The 23,277-nt window shown below is 41.6% G+C and overlaps 1 protein-coding gene across 14 annotated transcripts in view; it reads left to right on the top strand.

Moving 5' to 3' along the window:
* RGS6 (regulator of G protein signaling 6) overlaps positions 1–23,277 on the top strand; it is a 601,147-nt gene that overhangs the window by 4,366 nt on the left and 573,504 nt on the right. For all 14 annotated transcript variants that reach the window (XR_006343935.1, XM_043919808.1, XM_043919807.1 and 11 more), the window contains exon 2: positions 20,999–21,102. Coding sequence is in view for 13 of the 14 variants with exons in the window: in XM_043919808.1 (XP_043775743.1) it covers positions 21,019–21,102 (84 nt within the window). In the remaining variant the exon portion in view is untranslated. The remainder of the gene's footprint in view (positions 1–20,998; positions 21,103–23,277) is intronic.

Raw genomic sequence — 23,277 nt, 5'->3', positions numbered from 1 at the left:
CTACCACATACACATTCCAATAAGGGGAAGGAAATTCACTATTAATTATCCCAAGTACCAAGGCAGTGGCTAAAGCAAGCAGTGGTCCAGACTCTACCCCTTACCCTTCAAAAGGCAGACCTCCGCTCCTTAGCTCATGTTGACCAGTCTCCGGACCAGACCACGTAGATCTCCTTCTTATGACCGAGGAAACAAGAGAAAAGGGTGGTGAGTGAGTGCGTTGGTTAGCTGGGAGGTTCCAGCTGGCTGAAACTCCAGGTCAGAACTTGTTGATCTTCCTTGCCTGGCTACTTTGTGGGTAAAAAAAAGTATCCTTTTCTTCCGGTTCCATGTTAGAAACACAAAGTGCAGAGGACACCCATTTTTAAGGATGGAAATAGAAAAATGTCAATAGTGAAATCTGAACAGAGCAGTCGCTCCTGTGAGTGAGGCTTTTCAAGTGAGTTGTGGTGGAGACAGCTGTTGAAGCTTTTGAAATACCTTGGTAAAACCATCGAAGGAAAAAAAAATCACTTTTGGCACATAGAACTCCCTTGTCCACGACTATCTGCCCTACCCTGGAGGCTATTTTCTTGCACAGGGGTGGGGGAAGGGGACGCACACATCCAGGAGAGCATCCTGAGCGGCCCCCAGGTACCCGATATAGGCCAGCCCTGAGCTCACACACAGCTCACACATGGCACTTCAAGTAGCACAACAGGCTTTTCACACCCCGTTCATTGTGTCCTCATCTGTAAAATAAAAATAAAGAATATACCCCTTGCATATGTGTGGTTGTGATGAGAAAAATAGGATCCTGGGCGGAGGAGGCCCAGTAGCTGGAGAAGATGGGCCCTGTTACGTCATAGTTGTTGTTTTCTGATAATTTTGATAATGAGTTATTCACAACCCTGGTTGTTCCCTGGGCGAAATCTGAAACCAGCCCCCAGACACGGAGGACACGGAGATGGAAGAAAGAGGGAAACGCAGCAGATTGGTAGGCGGCAAATGTAATAAGCAAGGGAACTTACATAAGAGGCTTGTCTTAGACACTGCAAGAGGGGTAGCTCCTTGCACCCACCCGCCAGTACCTTACAAAATTATGTTTTTTTTTTTTCAGGCCTGTGTTTCTGTTTTGAGGCTCTAACTGGGATCAGTCACATCTTCAGTCCAGACGGTCTCAGCCACTTACTGTCTCAAGGCTACAGTCCTTGCAAATGGCTCCCTGGGGGATGGTGGGCAGAATGTACATTCCAGGCACGAGGGAGGGGTGAGAAGCCTCCGAGTGCCCATTCAGCTCGCAGGTCAGCTGGAAGCCACGTCCTCTCTGTGACCTCCTCTAGCGTGAGTCTGGTGGGAAATTGGTATTTCAGGGCAATGGTTTCCAACTCTTTTCTGTTCCTGTGGGCCTGCTCTATCAGCCGAGTGTTGGAGGAACTTCTGAGTTGTTTGGAGCAGCGGTCCCCAACTTTTTTTGGCACCAGGATCCAGTTTCGTGGAAGACAATTTTTCCACAGACTGGAGGTAGGGAGATGGTTTGGGGATGATTCAAGCTTGTTACATTTATTGTGCACTTTTTCTATTCTTATTAAATCAGTTTCACTGCAGATCATCAGGCATTAGATCCGGGAGGTTCTCTACCCCTGCCTCGGAGAAAGCTGCTCCGTGATTCTGACCCTGGAGGATGTGGCCCAAACAGTCAGTGGAAATGGTGGAGTGGAGGATGGCCTTCCCTGTGGCAGCCAAAGATTTCCTTGAGCCTAAAGGTCACTGGTCACCAGCAGGAAGAGAAATGAAACACGGGGGCTGCAGCTGCATTGATACTCTTGTGCCAGACTATGACCCATGCCGGATGAGGCCCTGTGCTGTGATCCTCTGTTTTCTAGGTATCTCACAGTGCCTTTGCATGGTAGGGGTTTGGTATATATTTGCTGAATTGTTGACCTGCAGAGTGACAGCTCTGTAGGGGGGCAGGGCGGTGAAAATGGAAGGCAGGATGGACTAATAGTGGTGCAGTGTAGACTGGACCTGGTGTGGGTGCATAGGCCTTTTCAAGGGTGGATGCATGGACTGGTTTGGGTGCAGGTGCACGGGCAGTTACACAGAGGATGCACGGTAAAGTGGTTATGATCCTTACTCTTATCGCTTGCTTGATTCTGCCTGGCTAGATTCACCTTAGAGCCACAATATAGTGAGGTCCTCCAACCTAGTTTGCAATTGTACATCCATGTTTGTCTCTCCCACTGGTTTTATCTTGCCCCACTGCAAGGCAAGACACAGGATATGCTTGAGAGAAATTGGATTCCTAAGCCCAAAGTTGCCCAGCCTACAAAGCTGTGGAGCTGTCATATGGCAGGGGACTGACCTTATAACTATTAGTACATTAAAGAAGGGGACGACAGAGGATGAGATGGTTGGATGGCATCACTGACTCAGTGGAGATGAGTTTGAGTAAACTCTGGGAGTTGGTGATGGACAGGGAGGCCTGGCATGCTGTGGTCCATGGGGTTGCGAAGAGTCAGACACGACTGAGTGACTAAACTGAACAACTGAACATGTAAAGCTATTGGAGAGCCAAGTTTTTAATAAGAATAGGTGGTATCACTCCCATTTTACAGCTGAAGAAGCTGAAGCTGAAGAAGTGGTTCTGCCACATGCCCTTGGTCAGATAGTTATTGAGTTATTAAAACCAAGATTTAAATCCAGATCTTTTCTGACCCAAAATCCCGAGTCTTGAGGATATATCACTAGGTCAGGGATAAACAGAGACCCTTCCCTTGAGATCAGTTCAGTTCTTTTGGAGAGAAATAGAAATGAATAGAAAATAAACAATAAAGGATGTTAAGTGATGGTTTAGGAGCATAATGTATGGAATTTTATGTCAGATTATGTAGCAAGTAGATGATGAAGACACTAAGTACCGTCTAGTTCAGAGAGAGCAATTGTATAATCAGACCTGGAAGAGAGGCTTCGGGAGCGAGGCAAAAATGTCATAGGTTGAACAGAGGGGATAACAGCAAGCTTTTCAGGTAAGAGGTGTTAATAATAATAATTAAACTAATTGTTAAGCCAATTATTGTTTGCTTTCAGAGTAATAGCTAATGTTGTAAAATCTTCGTCATCATGTCCTCCCAGACCATCAAAGCTAAAACAGAACTCCTGGTTCTATGCGGTGCTCTTTATTGCCTTATCTGTTCTAGTTTTCTTCAGCTTTATCACCGTGACATTGCACTATATGTTTTTCATTTCTTTGTTGTCTGTCTCCATCCACTAAAATGTCCACTCCCTGAGAGCAAGAACTCTGTTTTATTCCCTTTTGTTGCTTCACCATTTGTCAGATCCTGGTTTATAGTCATCGCTTGAGAGCTGATTGAAGAAGGAATGAAGAGAGGAAAAAAGCCTTAGTAAGCGGGTTGCAAACTCAAACACAGAGCCAGTTAGGTAAAGCAGATGAATGAAACAAGTGGCGTTTCTTGCACAATGTTAGCTTAAGTTGCATTTTTTTCCCTATCCGAATCGTGCTTTGTGTGTAAAACATGTAGAAAGTTTTGACTCCCGGAAAGAAATGTACATCCTCAGTTTTCTTGAAACTGGGGGCCCTCTGCCACATTTCTGAAAGAGAGATGGGAGCCAGAAAACAATTCCCTTTTTTTAAAAAGCCCAGCCATGTGTGATGATGAATGGTTTCTGGCGCTAGACCTCAGGGTTGAGAAGCTTTAGGGTAGGTGGGGGCTGTGTTAAAGCAAAGGGTGTGCTGCTCAGAATGCCCACCATTTTTTCATTTTTCATTTTTTCATCCATTTTTAGTCATTAGCAACTAATTCCAATTAGAAAAATATAGGGATCTACACTGCCCAATCCGAACAGAACACTTGTTTGAGGTGGTGTTTTTTTTCTTCTCCTTCTGCATATTATGACCTCTGTAGAAGAAAGACAACAACTTAAATATCCTATATATCTTTCCCTGAAGCCACTATGTAAGTGTTACAGTATTTAGATTCCAAACTGAACAGGAAGCTGCCATTATGTTATTTTGCTGACCGTACATCCTAAAACAAAGACTGATTCAGCAGCTGGTCAAAATAGAAAGGATGCATTCACAAAGAATACATTTATTGATTATATTTGAGTTTTTTTTTTTTTTTTTTTTAAGGGGAGGGCACTTTAACTTTCAGAATGGCAGGTAGTTTAGGGGCTTGACTGCTGGTGACATTAGACAAAACCACTTAATGCTACTGATCTGTGTTCTCCCCAGGTGCAGAACAGGGCTGAGAAATTATGATTGCTTTGAGGGCATTCCTGAAAGGGAGAGTATTCCTGGAAATCTAAGGTTTAGTCGGTTCTTAGTTGGGGGGTGGGGGAATATTCAGGCCCCTATCCTAAGTCCCTGTTGGTCTAAGGTCTCTGGTATTGTTCTCTGCTCCTTGTCCTGCTTGTTCATCATGTCAGCGGTCCCACTACTGAAGACCCTTTTGTGGATGATGATTAATCAAATGTGGCTCTTGTGTTTAGGAAGTTTTGAATTTTGCTGAGGGGGAGAAAGATGGATTAACAGGATGTGGTAAGACAGGCATGTATACATGGAATGTGGGAGGGAGAGTTCACTGAAGAGGTTGAGTGGATGAGTTGGGTGTTGGAGGACCAAGGGGTTGGGGACGTGCAGAGATGGGGCAGGGGACAGAGGTGGTCAAAGCATGCTTGAGGCACTTCAGTCTAAGTAAAAGGATAGAGGTGACAGAGTGTGCAAAGGATTTTTAATACCTCTCGATTGAGTCAGGTACTTTCAGTTTGGGTAGATGAGCTTAGAACTAAGGGGAAACAGGGAAGGGTAATTTAGGTTGTAAGGAAAATTGTTGACTAAATATTTATGTTTACTGCAGGTGAAATGAGAAACCAAGGTAGACTGAGTGATTTTCCTCACCTCGTGTTGGTAATGGAGGATATGTCACAGTGAATTTCTAGTTACTTCTCACTGTTAGCAAGGAGTTCCCTCCCCTGCAGTGAAACAAGAGAAAGTGGGTTTGCTTTATTACAGTCAATGCACAGTTTCCATGCAAATGGGCATTTCTACCCACTGTGTCAGGCTCACTGTCCAAATGTTCAATGCCTTTTTGACTTTCAGACTGAGAGAGTGACCACTGACTCCCAGATCATCCTGTGGCTCAAGGGGGAAGTGGATACATCTTGGGATAAACTTAATTTAACTTGCTTGGCATGACCAGTTAGGAAGTTCTCAGATGTCTCACCCTAACACATAGGGTATTTAGCTTTATGCCAAAGCATATGCTGTCAATTCTAGGTTTTCCTTTCTCTGGCTTCCTTTAGCTTTCAAAAGCTGCTCTGCAAAAACCACTTACCCAGCCTGCCATCTGCCATACTCCTCCACTTAAAAAAATCCATTTCTAATCCCCAGTTTCTTATATTTTCGAATTATGCTTAACAGGAATGACCAGTTGACTATCAGTATTTGGAAGTAGGTTTTTTTAAGTTGAACTTTGCTTATTGAGAATTCTTGGTTGAGGAAAGTTTTCCTGTGGTTGAAATTATTCACATTGTTGGTTATACCTGGATAAATAGTGACTGACAAGACAAGAAGTGAAAATTGGGGCCAGTCTATTGAAGGAATTGAATGCCATATATATATATATAATAAAGGTAATAGTGATAATGGTGATTCAGAGTTATCTTGTATATAGACAAAAAAACAACTGCACTGAAACAAAATTCAAACCAACTGAAGCAAAAAGGAATTAATCTGACTAGTAAATCTGGGAATTCAGGCATGGCTGGATCCAGGGACTTAAATGATACCATTAGCACTTCTTACGACACCTCATTATCTTGATATCCTCCTTCTGCACCACTAGACAAAAAGAAGATAGTCATTAATCTCCTTCCCTTCATAGGGTTTCAGACTAATCCCTCATGGGGAAGGGCCTTCTTTCTTCCAGTGTTCTTACCTCACCCCTCACAGAAGGATCCTGATTGGTCCTGAGTAGGCTCACATGTCTGTCTTTGTCCAATCGGTGTGTCCTGTGGCATGGCATACTTTGCTGAGGACGGTTCACAAGCCCGTCTTTCTCTGTCAGATGTAAACTTAACATATGTGTGTGTATATATACACACACATACAGTATTATACTGGGCAAAAAAATACCTCAAACTTCTACCTCAAAGTATCTACCTCAAAGTATCTACCTCAAAGTATCTACCTCAAAGTATCTACCTCAAACTTCTAAACTGGCTGAAGACTTTGGATATATTTGTTGGGGAGTAGTGGGCTTCCCTGAAAGCTCAGTTGGTAAAGAATCCGCCTGCAATGCAGGAGACCCCAGTTCGATTCCTGGGTCAGGAAGATCCACTGGGGAAGGGATAGGCTACCCACTTCAGTGTTCTTGGGCTTCCCTTGTGGCTCAGTTGGCAAAGAATCTGCCTGCAGTGTGGGAGACCTGGGTTCGATCCCTGGGTTGGGAAGATCCCCTGGAGAAGGGAAAGGCTATACTCAACTCCAGTATTCTGGCCTAGAGAATTCCATGGACTGTATAGTCCACAGGGTCGCAAAGAATAGGACAGGACTGAGCGACTTTCACTTTCAGAAAGTTATTAAGAACAAGTGCAGAGTATTTCAACCACTCTTTGGAAGTTCTGAGATATTTTGTAAGAGTTGGAAGACTTTCTTTATTTGAAATAAAGTCTTTGGGTAATGTGAAGCATCCCTTAAGTAGTATGTTTCTAATCTTGCTTCACTTCTGTATCCCTTCTCTAGTTCTGTGATTATTGCTCCTGGTCTATGCCTACACACAGAGTAATTGAGTATGTATATAGTGGTGACAGATATAGTGGTGATAGCTCCTCCAGCATCCCTACAACCATCTCTCTGCAATTTCATCACTTTTTGCATTGCTTTAGATGATGTGAGTGCTGCCTTGAGAATCAGAGATGCTATATCCTTTTCCAAGAATATTTGCATTCTTCCTGGAAAAGTATACAACTCATTTCTCAGTGAATTTTCAAAGAATAAATACATCTATATTGTCTCTCCCAGGTTAAGAGAGAGAATATTACCATTGCCCCCAAAACTATCTCTTGCACCCTCCCAGCAGTACTGCATATCCTCTTTCCCCAGTGATGACCACTAATCTGATTTCTAACAGCATATCTTTCTCATATTTGAAATATGTGAAATATAGATGGAATTATATGTATATACTCTTTTTGTTTCTTCTTAGGCACAATACTGTTTGAGAGATTCATCCATGGTGTGGTATGTAGCAATAGTTTATTTTTACTGCTATATGGCAACCCACTCAGTTATATTTCACAGTTTATTCATCCATTGATGTGTATTTGGGACATTTCCAGTTTAGGGTTACTGTGAATAATGCTGCTATAATTTTTTGTATGTGTTTTTTGGCACACATATGAATAGGTTTCTGTTTGTTACACTCCGAAGACTGGATCTCTGGGACATATATTCAAATTTAGGAGGGCCTTACAAAGAGATTTCCTAAGTGGTTGTACCAGTTTATGCTCCCATCATCAGTTTATGAGTGTTTCGGTTTCTCCAAATACTTGTCAACACTTGGAATTGTCAGACTTTTTAATTGTAGCCATTATGGTGGGTGGGTAGTTGTCTCATTGTGGTCTCAGTTTGCCTTGGTGACTAATGATGTGCCTTGTTAGTAGTTTTTTAATCAATTTTATTTAATCTTTTGTAGTCCCTCTTCAAGTTTATTGCCTATTTTTCAGTTGAATTATCTGTTTTATCAGTTTGGGTTTTTAAAACAAATTCTGGTTTGTTTTAAAATGGTATCTCTTAAAACCATCATTTTCTGATTATTTGTTGTGGGTATATAGAAATACAGTTGATTTTTATATATTGACCTTATATCCAGTGACTTTGTTAACTTTACTTGTAAATCCTAGTAAGTCTGATCAGTAGATTATTATGACTTTTCCATATACATAATTAAATTACATGCAAAAAGTTTTTACTTTTTGTTTTGCAGTCATTGTTGGCTTCCCAGGTGGCTCAGTGGTAAAGAATCTGCCTGCAGCGCAGGAGACACAGGTTCAATCCCTGGGTGGGGGCGATCCCTTGGAGAAGGAAATGGCAACCCACTCCAGTATTCTTGCTTGGGAAATCCCATGGACAGAGGAGCCTGGTGGACTACAGTTCATGAGGTTGCAAGAGGGTTGGATATGAAATTGCAGTCTTTGTGCTTTTTATTTCTTTTTCTTGCCTGTTGCATTGACTGGGACCTCTAATATAATGGTGAAATAGGAGTGGGCATCCTTGTTTCATTCCTAATCTCAGTGGGAAAATCTTTGAAGAGTCACTATATGTGTTTTTAAAATATCCCTTATCAAATTAAGCAAATTTCCTTGCATTTAAATTTTGCTCAGAGTATTTTCATGAATGGATGTTGGACTTGACAAGATACATTACAGCAATGTTGCAGAAATGTCCGCTCCCTTCTAAACCTCCCTCTTTTCCATATGACCTCATTGCATTGGGAGCTCTCTTTTCAAAATTTTATCCAACTTTTCTAGTTGTTCTGGGGTGTGTGTGTGTGTGTGTGTTCTGCTATAAGACAGACCTCTAGTGTAGGATATGGTACATTCTAGTTGTACTATTTTTGTCTTCCATCTACATAATATGAATAAAATCGTACCCTTAGGAATCTATCTTCTTATTTCTTTGACCTATATTTCTCCTGCCTGATGAGCCTTATGAATAGATCTTTCTTTTGTCAAGTCTTGCTGTCTCCAGAAGGGGAAATGTCTGTACACTCCACGTGTATGCACTGCAGAGTCATGAAAGAGATGGATCCCTTATTTTTCAAAAGAAGAAATTTATTTCATTTATTTCTTTTTGTCTGTGCTAGGTCTTCGTTGCTATGCTTGGACTTTCTCTAGTTGTGGTACACAAGCTTCTCCTTGTGGTGGCTTCTCTTGTTGTGGATCATGGGCTCTATGGGGCTAGAGCTTCTGTAGTTGTGGTGCCTGGGCTTAGCTGCTCTGTGGCGTAGGGAATCTTCCCAGACCAGGGATTGAACCCATGTTCCCTGCAATGGCAGGCAGACTCTTAACCACTGGGCTATCAGCGAAGTCCTGGACCCCATATTTAACTGCCTAGTTTTAGAGTATAAAGATACTGATTTTTACCTGTTCTAAAAATTTGAAAAAGAAGAAAGCAAAAAAAAAAAAAAAAACAAAATCCCAAGGAGTAAAACTGACATCCTCTAAAAAAAGAAGCCAATTGGAGTCCTTTTCTTCTTGGTCCCCTAGGAACATGTCCTCCTCTTCATCTGTTAGTCATCCCCTTCTTGTGCATAGAAGCTGGCAAAGCTTCTCTGTCACTCCTGTTTCTCCTCTAGCCGTCACACTATCTTTCATGTGAAATAAGAGAATACTAAAATGTTACTTTTGCAGTCCCCAGAGTCGGTAGTATTAGTCAGTAGTATTAGACACTATGATCTTAAAATCTGTACTTAACGAAATGTAAGTCCTCGCGGGCCCTTGGATCTGAAGACTTGCATTTTCACACTGGCTCTATTAACTGACCAGGAAAGTGACATTGGAGTGTAATTCTGTCTCCCAGGCCTTGCTTTCAGCCTCTGAAAAATGAAGTGACCAGGCTTGTTCAGGGAACAGAAAAAAATTTATGTGAAGGATCAAAGAGTAAATACTTCGGGCTCTGTGGGCCACATCAACCCTCCAACTTCTCAGCCCCGCCCTTACGGTACAAAAGCAGCCAAGGCAATAAGTAAACAAATGGATGTTGGTAAAACTTTGTTTATGGCACAGAATATTGATTTTATACAGTTTTCATGTGTCATAAAGTATTATTCTTCTTATAAGTTTTTTCTACCATCTGAAAAGGTAAAAACCATTCTTAGCTCACAGACTATATGAAAATAGGCAGTAGGCTAGGTTTGTCCCAGGGGCCCTAGTTGGCTGACCCTTGAACTAGTTGATTGTCTGGGGAGGGGGCTATTCCTGAGCTCTGGGTCAGGCACTGATATGCTAATCTTTAAAAAAAAATTTTTTTTTTTTTTTCTGGCCAAACTAAATAAAAACCTCATGTGGAAGCCCTGGGTACCTCAGTTCCAATTACCTGATGCATTGCATTTGGCTTTCAACAAAAAATCACGAGCCATGCTAAGAGGCAATGAGAAAACACAATCTAGAGAGTCTTATTCTTTTCTTGTAGGTCAATTAAGAATAATAAAATACAAGATTTTATTTCCCTTTATTTCTTCCCTGATGCTTGCTCTTTAACTTGGTAGAGCCAAGTTTCTGACCAATAAAATTTTCCTCTGCCTGAAGAACTTTTAGCATTTCTTGCCGGCAAGTCTGCTAGTGATGAACTCACTCAGTATTTATTGTCTGAGAAAGTTTATTTTTCCTTCACTTCTGAAGGATCATTTCACTAGATGTAGACTTCCAAGTTGGTGTTTTTTTCCCTCTCAATATTTTTAGTATTCAGTTGCACTCATGTTTGTGTGATTTCTGATGAGAGGCCCCATGTAATTCTTATCCATAGCTAAGGTTTTTCTTCTTGTTTCTCTCAAGATTTTTCCTTTGTCTTTCATCTTCTGCAGTGTGAATATGGTTGTCTCGGGGTACTGTTCTGTTTTAATGTATGCCAATTGGTCTCTTATTTTTCTGGATCTGTGTTTTGTGTATATCATTAACTTTGGAAAATTCTGTCACTATTCCTTTATCTTCTTTCTCTCTTTTTTTTTCTTCCTGGTACTGCAATTATACTTATACCTTTTGATATGTACCATAGTTTTTGTGTATTCTGTTCCATTAAACTTTTTTCTCTGCCCCCACCCCCACCTTTTTTCCCCACTTGTGGAAGTTTCTATTGACCTCAAGCTCACTGAATCTTTCCCTGGCCATATAGAGTCTACCCATGAGCCCATTGAAGGCATACTTCATTTGTTGCAGTGTTTTTGACTTTTAGCATTTCCTTTTTAAGGATTTTTTGGAAGCATTTCTACCTCTCTGCTTTCATTATCATCTATTTTTCTGTTAGAACCTTTAGCATATTTGATCATAGTGATTTTAAATTTCTTGTCTGATAATATCAGCTTCTGTGTCATATCTGGTTTTCGTAACTGCTTGTCTCTGAGCTGACTCATTGGAAAAGACCCTGATGTTGGGAAAGATTGAAGGCAGGAGGAGAAGGGGATGACAGAGGATGAGATGGTTAGATGGCATCACTGACTCAATGGACATGAGTTTGGATAAACTCCGGGAGTTGGTGATGGACAGGGAGGCCTGGCGTGCTGCGGTCCATGGGGTCACAAAGAGTCGACTGAACTGTCTCTCTAGATTGTGTGTTTTCATTGCCTCAGTGTGGATCATGGTTTTTTTCCTTGAAAGCCGAATATGATGAATCAGGTAACAGAAACTGAGGTAACCAGGCCCTCCCCATGAGGTTTTATTTAATTTGGCCAGGAGTTGGGCTGTGCTTAATATTTGTTGTAGTCGTAGCTGCTAGAAGCTTCACATTCCTCTGGTCTTCTTGCTTTTGCTTTCTCTCTTGACTTAACATTTCCCTATATACTCCTTATCCACTTATGTGCATCACTGACTCAATGGACATGAGTTTGAACAAACTCCAGGAGATAGGGAAGGACAGGGAAGCCTAGCATGCTGCAATTCATGGGGTTGCAAAGAGTTGGACACGACTTAGCAACTGAACAACAACAGCAATGTTGTTGTCTTACACTTCAGAGAGCAAGTGTCTTTGAGGTCTTTGAGGTGTAATCCGCTGTTATCATACTGGAGCCTGTCAGCGTGGTGAGACAGTGTAGTTGAGAAGCAATGTGCTCTCTTATCACCTTCCAGTTAAGAGCAAAAACAGAGCAACTTCCCTTTAGTCAATGTAGCAAAACTTCTATCGCAGCGGAAAGAAGATCAAGAACATGGTGGTTTAGGTGAGGCTGTCTCAAGATGAGAGACTTGCCTTCTTATTGTTGTTCAACTGCTAAGTCATATCTGACTCTTTGCAACCCCATGGACTGCAGGACACCAGGCTTTCCTGTCCTTCACTGTCTTGTCTCTTGGAGTTTGCTCAAACTCATGTCCGTTGAGTCAGTGATGTCATCCAACCATCTTACCCTCTGTCATCCCCTTCTCCTCCTGCCTTCAGTTTTTCCCAGCATCAGGGTCTTTTTCCACTGAATTGGCTCTTCCCATCAGGTGGCCAGAGTATTGGAACTTGAGCTTCAGTATCAGTCCTTCCAATGAATATTCAGCATTGATTTCCTTTAGGACTGACTGGTTTGATCTCCTTGCTGTCCGAGAGACTCTCAAGAGTCTTCTCCGGCACCACAGTCTGAAAGCATCAATTCTTCAGCTCTCAGCCTTCTTTAAGGTTCAGCTCTCACATCCGTACATGACTACTGGAGAAACCGTAGCTTTGACTATATGGACCTTTGTTGGCAAAGTGCCTTGTCTTCTGCTGGCTTCCATTTCTTCAGTGGATTTCGAACTAAGCCCATCTACTGAGACCATGTGTGAAGCTTGAACAAGTAGAATTGGTAAGATAGCCAATCCAGAAAGCGAGTTTGGCAGGAAAACCTTTTAGGTTTGGTGAGCAGAATTGACTAGCTTTCTTTCTTTTTTTTTTCCTTCCTCCCTCCCTTCCTTCTTTCCTTTCTTCTCATTGAAATTTTGTGCTCATGAATTTAAACTGCAGCTTGTCAGCCTGGTTGTGTGATTTCCTCCCGACCCCACAGTGTTCACCTGCTCAATGTGAGCTTGCATATTCAGATATTGTGTGGCGGAGAGTTGGATTCCACCAGTGTTGGAGTTTTGTCAGCAAATATGATATAGAAAGGGGGAGGAGAGGAAGTGGAGGCCATTTGTAAGAGAGTGATGATGAGTGATTGAAATATTGGAGCCAGGGAGATAAGAATGTGAAGGCAGAGAGAGGAGCAGTAAGGGATGGTACCAAAGGTGTGGTTGAAATGGATAGAATGTCTAAGGATGAGGAATGTGTGTTGGGAATGTAGAGTAGGTGATCTGGAAAGAGGGGCAGTAGGAAGAGGGTGCCCTCTTGGTTTTTACTGGGAGTTGAAGTGGTACAGTCACCAGTGATGGCAAGATTCAGCATGTGGCCATGTGAGATGGTCGCTGAGGAGGAGGAAGGGAAAGAGTTCAGAAGAGGGAAGAGAAGGGCAGACAAACCAGCTTTGGCTCTAACGTTAAAAGTCACCGAGTTGACCAAGGGATGGAGAAAACCTCTGAGACCTGCAAGCTGGAATCTTCAGGAAATGAAAAGGCTTAACAGGAGAGGATGGGTGGCCTCACGCCTTAACAATGGCGTGGCCGATGGTCTGAGTGTTGCAAGAGAAGTCTGGGTAGAGCAACAGGAGGGACATCATTGAAGCAACAGTGGAGGACCAGGAGGAGGCTTGCCTTCCTTCCTGGTCTTGAGATAAGTAGGGTGAGGACAACTACATGCAGGGCAGGGGATGTCTTTGTGGGGAGCCAGGTTGCCAGCAAAGAAGGCCACAGAGGTTTGAGTTCAGAAAGGAGATGGAAGGACATAGGGGGTATACTGCTAACAGAAGAAAAGTTCAAAAGGCAGGAGGAGTCAGCGAAGAGTTGGCAGGGTCTGCACTGTCCAGAGCTGTGTGGAGTTCACGGCCCCTGGTAAGAAAGGATGCCCTGAACTCCAAGCATAGGTTGCAGTAACAGAACCAGAGACATGTCACATGGCTAAGCGCATCCTACTCTGTGAAGAACTTTCCACTTCTCCCTCTCAGCTTTTTAGGACCTGTGTTTAATATAAGGAATGCAAAAATGTTTTTCTTTATAAGCAGCTTTGGTCGATTAGTTAGTTTAGGCTGTCAAGCAGCTGAACAACTTAGGGAGGATTGTGTTTATTTATATGCCTATAGGTAGGGTTGATACGGGGACATCTGCTTCACTGATGTCATTAGGAAAGAGCTACCAATTAGTTGAGACCCTACTATGTACCAGTTGTATCATGTACCAGAAGTACCTGCTACTGAGTATGCTGTAATTAGTCTATGTGTGCTAAATACTGTATATTTAAGTATATACTGAAATTTTGTATATTTACAAAATTTTGTTTTCAATACTTTGTATCAGCGATTTCACTGGAGACCAAGCTGACCTGTTGGAAAATCTGTGGGCCTTGAAGTCTATGGGATTTGAATTCTAGATTCTTGACTGACAGGCTGTTTTACCTTTGGGCAAGTGGCCTATGTTCTTAAGCTTCAGTGTTCTCATCTGTAGTGTGGAAGTGATAACATCCACGTGTTAGAGTTGCCGTGAGGCTTTGCTCAGGTGATTCTAATGAGCAGGCAAAGTGGAGACCCACTGGTACAGGTGATGAGTATTTGTTCCGAAGAGGAAGCCAAGGCTCAATGAGGCTAAATAAGCATAGAAATATGTTGTTCATGGTCACATGGCTCTTTAGTAGCGTGGCGGGGACTGAAAGCCAGTTCTTTGACTCCAGGACCTTGGCATTATCCATCACAGTGAGTTTACAGCAGAATTCAAGGGAAGTTAAAGAAGCCCCACCTTAGTCAGCCTGGCTGCCCAGTCAGCCAGCAGCGCGGGGCAGGATGGGAGTGATCAGGTGAAGAGAAGGCAGATTCCATGGGATCTAAGTCACTAGTTCCCAAACCTGACTGTACTTCCAAATCACCTGGGGGACGTTTTCATTTATAAGTCTCCAGGGACATCCTTTGAGTTGTAGTGCTAGAGAAGACTCTATAGAGAGTCCCTTGGACTGCAAGAAGCTCAAACCAGTCAATCCTAAAGGAAATCAACCCTGAATATTCGTTGGAAGGACTGAAGCTGAAGCTCCAATGGGTTGGCCACCTGATGTGAAGAGCTGCCTCATTGGAAAAGACCTTGATGCTAGGAACAATTGAAGGCAAAAGGAAAATCGGGCAGCAGAGGATGAGATGGTTAGATAGAATCACCAACTCAATAAACTCTGGGAGACAGTGAAGAACAGGGAAGCCTGATGTGCTGCAGTCCATGGGGTCAGAAAGAGTTGGACACAACATAGTGACTGAACAACAACAAAGGGACTGTCCTAGGCCTACGGGATTAGAATTTCTGGAGCATGGGAACCAGGAACGTGTATCTTTATCACCACCACCCGCCCCCCCCCCCCCAACCTGGTGATTCTGAGACTGCCCATCTTGTTCAGGTCCTTGAATCAGCTCTTAATTCCTAAGTTCTAACTAAAGTCCTAAAATAACTTCCTTAAAATGAAGTCCCAAGGGACTAAAGCCTAGTAAAATCCTGGGTACCTGGCATGCCAGCAACACTGACCCCTAAGGGTTGAACTATAGCCCCTTGTTTTCAGATCTTTGGTGCATTACTTGAAACAGACACTCCAGCCGTCATAGAGTATCTGAACTCTGAGTATATAGGAGACATCAAGTTGGCAGACTCTGCAGTAACAGAAAGCGTTGTTTGTTCTTAAGAGCTGTTGCTCTTCCTTCTTCCCCCTTGAGGTTCCTGCCCACTCAGTCAGATTAGAGCTGTATAAACAAGATTGTACTACCGAGCTAGCGCATATCTTGTAATTTTTTTTTTTCTAAAGTGCTCAACATTGCTGATGTCAGAAAAGAAATCCATTGGATTTTAATGGGCCGAGGCAAACAATATGAATTGGATATAATATGGGGGAGAGGAAATAACATCAACAGAAGTTCTTATTTGGCAGCATAAATATTTAGACTATATCACAAGCAGGTTTTGATTACCTCTCTGACAAGGTATTCCTCTGAACAGGGCTTTGAGGGCTGGGCGTTTAGGGGTGGCGGGCACAATGTTTCAGGCTTCCTGCTGCTTGTGATGCTGGGGTTAGTGGTGGTGTAGTCTAACTGTAGTGGTCTGCTGTTTAGTTGAGCATCAGGATCACCGGGGAAGCTTGGGAGACTGCTGGTGGCTCCATCTCAGATACTCTGAAGACCTGAGGTGGGGGAAAGCTTTCTCCAGTCATTCTGATGGCGTTAGTCTGGCAGTTTCACTTGGCCAAGCACTGGTCAAAAACAAGACTGCTGGTCAGTTGCTGCTATTCATTCTTTGCCAAGGAAATTTGTGTGGCTTCTTTTATTCCTTCTTCAATAGCAACCCCTGCAAAGTAGAGGATTCTCTGCCTCCAGGTGAAGAGCTGCAAGTATAGGGTGAAGGAATCAATTGCCAAAGCCCTACACAACAGCCTTGATGTGGCCAGAGCTGAGATGCAATTCCTGGTGTGACTTTAAAGCCCCTCCCTCTCCCACATCATCAAGGTCCTTCCTACCTGCCCTGCTCAGCATCATTGTCTGCTGGACCCTAGGCCACGCTTGCTCTAGAGAGTCCAGCGTACAATGGAAAACAGCTGGCACTGGTTGTAACTGAAGCTGCAAATGCAATGTAGGTTTGGAGTGAATTGCAGTCCTGACTTTCAGAAGATTTACTAATTAGAGTTTGAGTCACAGATGTTCAGTTGTTTTATTATTCACAGGGTCTCTCCTCATATACTTTCTACCTTCCCACATATTCCCTCTGATCTAAATTGCTCATGGATTCCAAAAGTGTATTCTTGAGTTAGGGCGGGCCCATATCAATAAACCTTGGGGAAAGTCTTCATGTGTGATTCCATCCCTGGGTCTTTGTGGATAAAGAGCCTTCTTCGATGAGCAGTTTTAATGGCTTGTTAACCAGAGTGTTCTAGATGGGATATACTGCATCTTAGTGAAATCTTACCAGTTCTGTCATTCTTTAAAAAATATTTGAGTACCTTCTAGATGTCAGGAATTAGAAGGGTCAACCCCACTGACAAAGATTCTGCCCGGGCAGAACTGGCTTGCTAGCAGTGGAGATCGCTTATAGACAAGTGAGCAAAGTCATATGAATTCAGATAGTTGCAAATCCCCATGATTTCAGTCTCCACATTTGACTGTCTCCCACTTAATCTCCTTGACATCAGATCACCGTTACGTTTTTTTTTTTCCTTCGGAGTGTCTGCAACTTCTGTGGCTTCAGATGCCCATACCTGTGTTGTGACCCAGGCTGGAAGGACCTCTTCTGCTTCCCCCAGACTCCTGTTTATCCTTCTGATTGTGGTTGTTACCTCTTCCTGGTCTCTGCTGTCATAACTGAGCACCCACGTGTTACAATTTCCTACATTTCTGGACACATAACCCCTTCTGGACTCTGAACATTTTAAGGAGAGACCATTTGTGTCTGATTTATTTTTATGTCTCCGGCAGGAAGCATGAAATTTTGTGCCATTGGATGCTCATTGTTTGCGCCAAGATTAAATGTTGAGTCCTACGGCACCTAGTGGCGGGTACTGGTATTACAGGAACTGCTTCGTGGCGAGGGGTGCTGAGTCTGGGAGGGGGCGTGCTAGCCTCTCAGTTCAGTGATTTTTTGAGAAGTTCAGCATGAATATGGTCATGATTAGAGGCGACGTGCTAGTATATAGACAGTGATGATGAAAGAGAGGTAGCATGGGGCATTCTGTGAGTCGCTGAAGAAAAGTGAGAAATTTGAAGTTCTGAGGGTCTAAGGCCGAACTGGAATCCTAAGGATGTGTAGCTGATGTCCAGTTAGGGCTGTGGTTTGACCTGGTTCCAGCAGCTAGATAGTTGCAGATCAGGTGAGGCGTCCAGGCTTCTCGGCTTAGAGGGCTTTCAACTATAATGGGGCTGTGGCACAGAGGCACAGAGAGGTAAAGTAACTTGCCCAGATCACTCAGCAAGGTATGGAACCTGGATTCAGACTTAGATCTGTCCAGTAACAGAGGCCAGCTTGTCACCACTAAGCTAGTATGTCTCTCCTTGGAGATTGTGAAATGTGTGGTGGTAACTCATTTGCCCTTCTCCTCTTTTACTAGTTGAAAGTGAGTGTAGAAAGATATTATTATTGACATGTTTTCTTTCTATTGAATGTAGTTGGGTTTTTTCAGAAAAACATTCACGAATGTTACAAGTTCCTAAATTATTTGTGGTGTTTATATACATATGTATTTAAGTAACATAAAGAAGGTTTTGTTTTCCTCCACCACTAAATTTAAAAGGCTCTTATTTCATTTTTATTGTAGTTCATTTAAAAGTAAAAATTTATGCTATATTATAATAAATGAGAACCTAGTTCTTTAATTTTAGGAACTCCAGCTCTATAGTCAGTGATTTAATTAGAATATCCTTACCTACACCTTTCACATCTAGTACTCTCTAACATCTGTTGACATATAGACTAGAAAGTGCTTGCATCACTATTTTAGAAATGATTCTTTCTAGACATAGGAAAGTTAAATGACTTGTCTGAATTTTAAAATGAGTTGATAGGGAAACCAAAAATAGAAGCTTTTCTACTACATATTAGACTCACTAAAGTTCCAAACTAGAAGCTATTTGCATTCACTGAGCAGTCTGAAGTCCAGAGCCTGGTTCACCAGCCTGTTTTAATACATAGGAATGTTGCTGTTGAGGGTAAGGAGTGGCCAGGGAAAGGCAGAAGGAGGGCTGACACCTTTGTTTCCAGGTCATTTCTAATCCTGCTATTACTGCAGTTTTTTGGGGCAGAGAGGGAGGGAGATAATATGCTCATTAAAGTGAAAGTGTTCATTTTGAAGTAAAGCAATAGAAACCCAAGGTGGCTCTGTTACATAGGTAAATGAGATACATAAATAGACTCAGTTTTGTTTTAAATGCTCAGTCATGTTCTGTGTTTAGGTAAAAGAGTAAGTAAGTAGTTGTTTAAAAATTAAACCGCGTGTTGTTCATTTAACTGTTAAGTGCGACTGATTAGAATAATAATGAGTGTTTCCACGTAGTACAATATTCATAGAAATACTGACATTATGGTGGGTAGAGATAATAGAATGATGTTCTGTATCTAACTTGTAATCTAACTGTTAAAATGCAGCCTAATTCATAAATGATAAAGAAAACAAGCAACATTATTCAAATGGGATACTTGGGGCAATTAAATTCTTAGCATAAATTGCAAATTCCTGTCTCTTCCCCATCTTCTGCCCAAATTTGTTTTTATGGGATGACCTTTGGTACCAACTTATTTTTCTAATAAAATGTTTCCTGAGTTTATATTTTAAATTGAAATGGCCTTTTCTGTCAAGTATGGTATTTATAAAAGTTTTCTTTGATGAAAAGCCTATGAATTTTGTGCAAACAACCCAGGCAGGCTCTTAGATTAGTGATAACATTTGTATAGGACTTTTATGGCTTGATACGATACTTTACACTCGATTTATTTGACCCTTACCTGTGAGTACTCAGTGAAATTCACAATTTACTGATGAGAGCAATGTAGGGGAAGGTGACTTGGCATGGTTCTGGGCACGAGTGGGCATTCAGCATTTGCTTTAAAAGGAAGTTAGCAAAGGAAACCAGCAGGTTATTTAACTTGTTCGAAGTCACCCAGTAAATAGTGCATCATACCAAGAACTGAATTTGCTTCTTTAACTAAAAAATTCCTTATGCTCTCATTGTCTACTGCTGTCTTTTCAGGCTGTTTTAAAAAAAGGTCAGATTAAAAATATTCATTTTTCTTAATTGAGATGAAATTTGCATAAGTTAAAATTAATTTTAAGGTGTACATTTCAGTGGCATTAAGTGCATTCACAGGGTTCTGCAGCCTTTGCCTCTATCTAGTTCAAAAATGTTTCCATCATCCCCAAAGGAGACCCCACATCTATTAAACATCCAGTCCATTCCCTCCTCCCCTCCACTGCTGGTAACTACGAATCTGCTGTCTATCTTTGTGGATTTCCCAAAGACATTTCATGTAAATAGGTATTTCATGTAAATGGAATATGGACTGGCTTAGTCCCTTCAGGCTGTAATAATAGAGTACCATAGACCCGGTGACCTATGAACAACAGAAATTTATTTCTCACAGTTCTAGAGACTGGGAAGTCCAAGATCAAGGCTTAAGTTGATTTGGTGTGTGATGAGAACTCAATTCCCTCTTCATGGATGGCTTTCTTCTTACTGGGTCCTCACTTGGTGGAAAGGAGCACTCTGGAATCTCTTTCATTAGGACACAAATCCCATTACACCCTCTACCTCTTAATTCTACCAGATTTGGGGTTAGGATTTCGGCATATAAATTTTAGAGGGACATAAATATTCTGTCCGTCGCAATGACCTTTTGTGTCTGGTTTCTTTTACTTAACGTGATGTTTTCAAGGCTGATCTATGTTGCAGTGTGTATCAGTCCTTTATTACTTCAGATGGCTGAACTACATTCCATTGCAGAGACAGACCATATTTTGTTTAGCCATTCATCAGTTGAGGGACATTGAGTTGTTGCCATTTTTCAGTGAATAGTGCTGTTCTGAACATATGTGTTCAAATATTGGTTTGAATGCCTGCTTTTAGTTATTATGAGTGGAATTGCCAGGTTATATGGTAAATTCTATGTTTGACTTTTTGAGGAACTAACAAACTGTTTTCCATAGTGACCAAACCATTTTACATTCCTATCAACGCTGTACAAGGGTTCTGATTTCCCTACATCCTTGTCAATGCTTGTTTGAGTTAAAAAATTATTATAACCATCCTGGTGTGTGTAAGTGGTATCTCCTAGTGGTGTTGTTTTGCATTTTCTTTATAAAATATTCACATTTTAATACATAGAATTAATCATTAGATTTGATAAGACAAAATCAACATCAAAATGATTGACTTCATCTATCTCCAGGAGATTTTTTAAGATTGCCATCTGATCACCCCTAGAGTGTATGATTCTGAGCTGAAAACAAAGCCAACAAACCATGTGGCTTTGGAATGAGAAGCATGTATATGGATAATTAGACAACAATTACCCCTGACTTAAGAAAAATACCACTTAAACTAATGAGGAACAAAAAGCAATTACATCATGTTTCATTTCCATGCCACCTGCCAAAAGATACTTAGTTCTTTGCATGGCAAAGCTTTATTTATGTAATTGTTTCCTGTCTTAATGGTCTATTCATTTATTTTTGCAGTGTGAGTGAAGACACCCAGGATGGCTCAGGGATCCGGGGATCAGAGAGCAGTGGGGATCGTGGACCCAGAGGAGAGTTCTCCAAATATGATAGTCTACCGCAAAGTAAGGCATCTGGTTGAACGCTGCGTGTCTGTATTCTGTGGGGGTTGATGATTGATGGGTGGCTCGACAAATGTTTTCAGCCTAAATGGCCTTGACTGATAATTGAACATAATTTTCTTCTCAGACCCTCTGATTCCCAAAGTTTAAAATTCAAGGAAACTATGCTGGCATCGAACATTTGAAAAACATTATGTGGCTTAGTTTTCTTTAAACCAAAGATTGCCTAAGAGTGCAGATGGACACGTATTGTCCTTCCATGTAAAGGTCTTTGTGTAACATTAATTAATTTAATGTTCTTCAAACCCATAGCACACATAAGATCTGTTCTGGATGCTGTTGGAAGGACGCAGAGTTGTGTTTGTATTAGATGCTTTACAGCTGGTAGGAGACATAAGATGTATGCAGATCACTGTTATAGAGTCTCAGTGTTAATTTCTGAAAGAGAAGTGCTGGTAGAATGTGCCATAATCTCAGAGGAGGTGGGCAATTACTTCCAACCTCAGAGATCTGGCATGGGCTGTGGAGGAGAGGCCCTTGAACTCAGTTTTAAAGGATCCACAGGATTTCTGCCTTACGTGGAAAGCGGAAGGGTAGAGCAATATTCCAGATGCTTTGCAAAGGCAAAGAGGCGATAATGAGATGCTTTGCAAAGGCAAAGAGCAGGAGTAAGTGAAGGGCAACCAGAACCGGGTTAGCTTGGGCAAAGGATGACTTACAAGTAATTGGAGTAAATGGAGGTGAGATTTAGAGCAGAGTCTGGATGGAGCCAAGTTTTAGAATGTTGAGTCGTAGGCAATTTAATCATAAAAACTTTAGTGCCAGGAGTTGTAAAAACAACATTTTTTTTGGATTATGAGCCTTGCCCTGGTGAGGCTCTTATCCCCAAGTGGACTATCATCATGGGTGGATTGGAGGCTTTGGCAGGGGTATGTTGGGGTGCTTCTGTATCCCTCCTCAGAAATGAGCAGGACTGAGCAGGAGGTTTAAAGAGTCTGAATTAACAACGACTTGGAAACAGAATGAATATAAAAATCAGAAGGTGAATGGAGAGTCAAAGATGACTGGTTTTTGCCCTTGGGTAATAGAAGGGCATCGGTGCTGTTAATTCAAATAGAAATATTTGGAAGCATATGTTTTAAAGGAAGGAAATGTGGCACGTTGGTTTTACTTGTGCATTGCTGAATTTGAGAAAATAGGTGCTGTTTCTCATGTACCTTTTTAATGTTTGCATGTTTGTGCAAACGGAGTCGAACTACATCATATATTATTAAAAATAAGGAAAATAAGATCATACTCAATTGTTTCACTAAATATTTGAGTTGTCTGCTGGGTTCTGTGTATTCTGCAAGACTCTGTGTTCTATCTATGTTAATCATGTGAACAGTGTTGAACTAGATATTCCTGGATGATCAATACGGTGAATTTTTCTCTTCTCCTTGTAAAAATAGAACTCTCAGAGTACTCTTGCTTTTAGTATTAAATTCCTTAATCCTTTGCTTTACAAAAGAATGCTTAGATAACCCATTTCTAAGAGAGATGCTTATTAAGTTGTAGTAAAGAAAAAAGATTAGTGGGGCTAACTGAGTTGTGAGACATGTAAAATAACATAAAGACATTTATTAATTACCTTCTTAACCCACCTCGGACCAGGAGATCCTGTGCCAAGCTTGTAGGAACGTGGGGTTTGAAGTCAGACCTGGGTTAAAATGGCAACTCCGCCACTTCCAAGCTGTGTGACCTGGATGGAGTAAGTTAAATAACTTCTGTGAGTCTCTGTTTTTTTTTATCTATAAAAGCAGGGGAAAAAGTGGGAGGAAAGATGGTACCTCATGAAGTTATTGTGAAGATTCATTTGGATAAAGTCAGTAAAGCATCTCACATCCTGCTTGGCATAGAGGTGGTCCATGATGAAGGCTTCTTTTCCTTTTATCTTTTTTCTTCTAGAGTCAGTGACACTAGGAGAGGAAATAAATTATGAAATTGTATAAATGTTGATGCTGTTAAAAAGGTGCATTCATAGAGTGAGTTGCCTTTTAAGACACAGGAAAACAATGCAAATATTTTTATATTATTCAGGAGATGGCAAATCAATGGATTACTAAAGGTTAATAGGAGATGTAAAGGTCATGCAATCCAAACACCTTTCCACAAGAACGTTTGGTATTATGTGGAAGG

The sequence above is a fragment of the Cervus elaphus genome, chromosome 12 (genome assembly GCF_910594005.1).
Source record: "Cervus elaphus chromosome 12, mCerEla1.1, whole genome shotgun sequence".
Classification (NCBI taxonomy): domain Eukaryota; kingdom Metazoa; phylum Chordata; class Mammalia; order Artiodactyla; family Cervidae; genus Cervus; species Cervus elaphus.
Note: the sequence above shows the minus strand (reverse complement) of the source record. Positions and strands in the feature narration are given on the sequence as shown.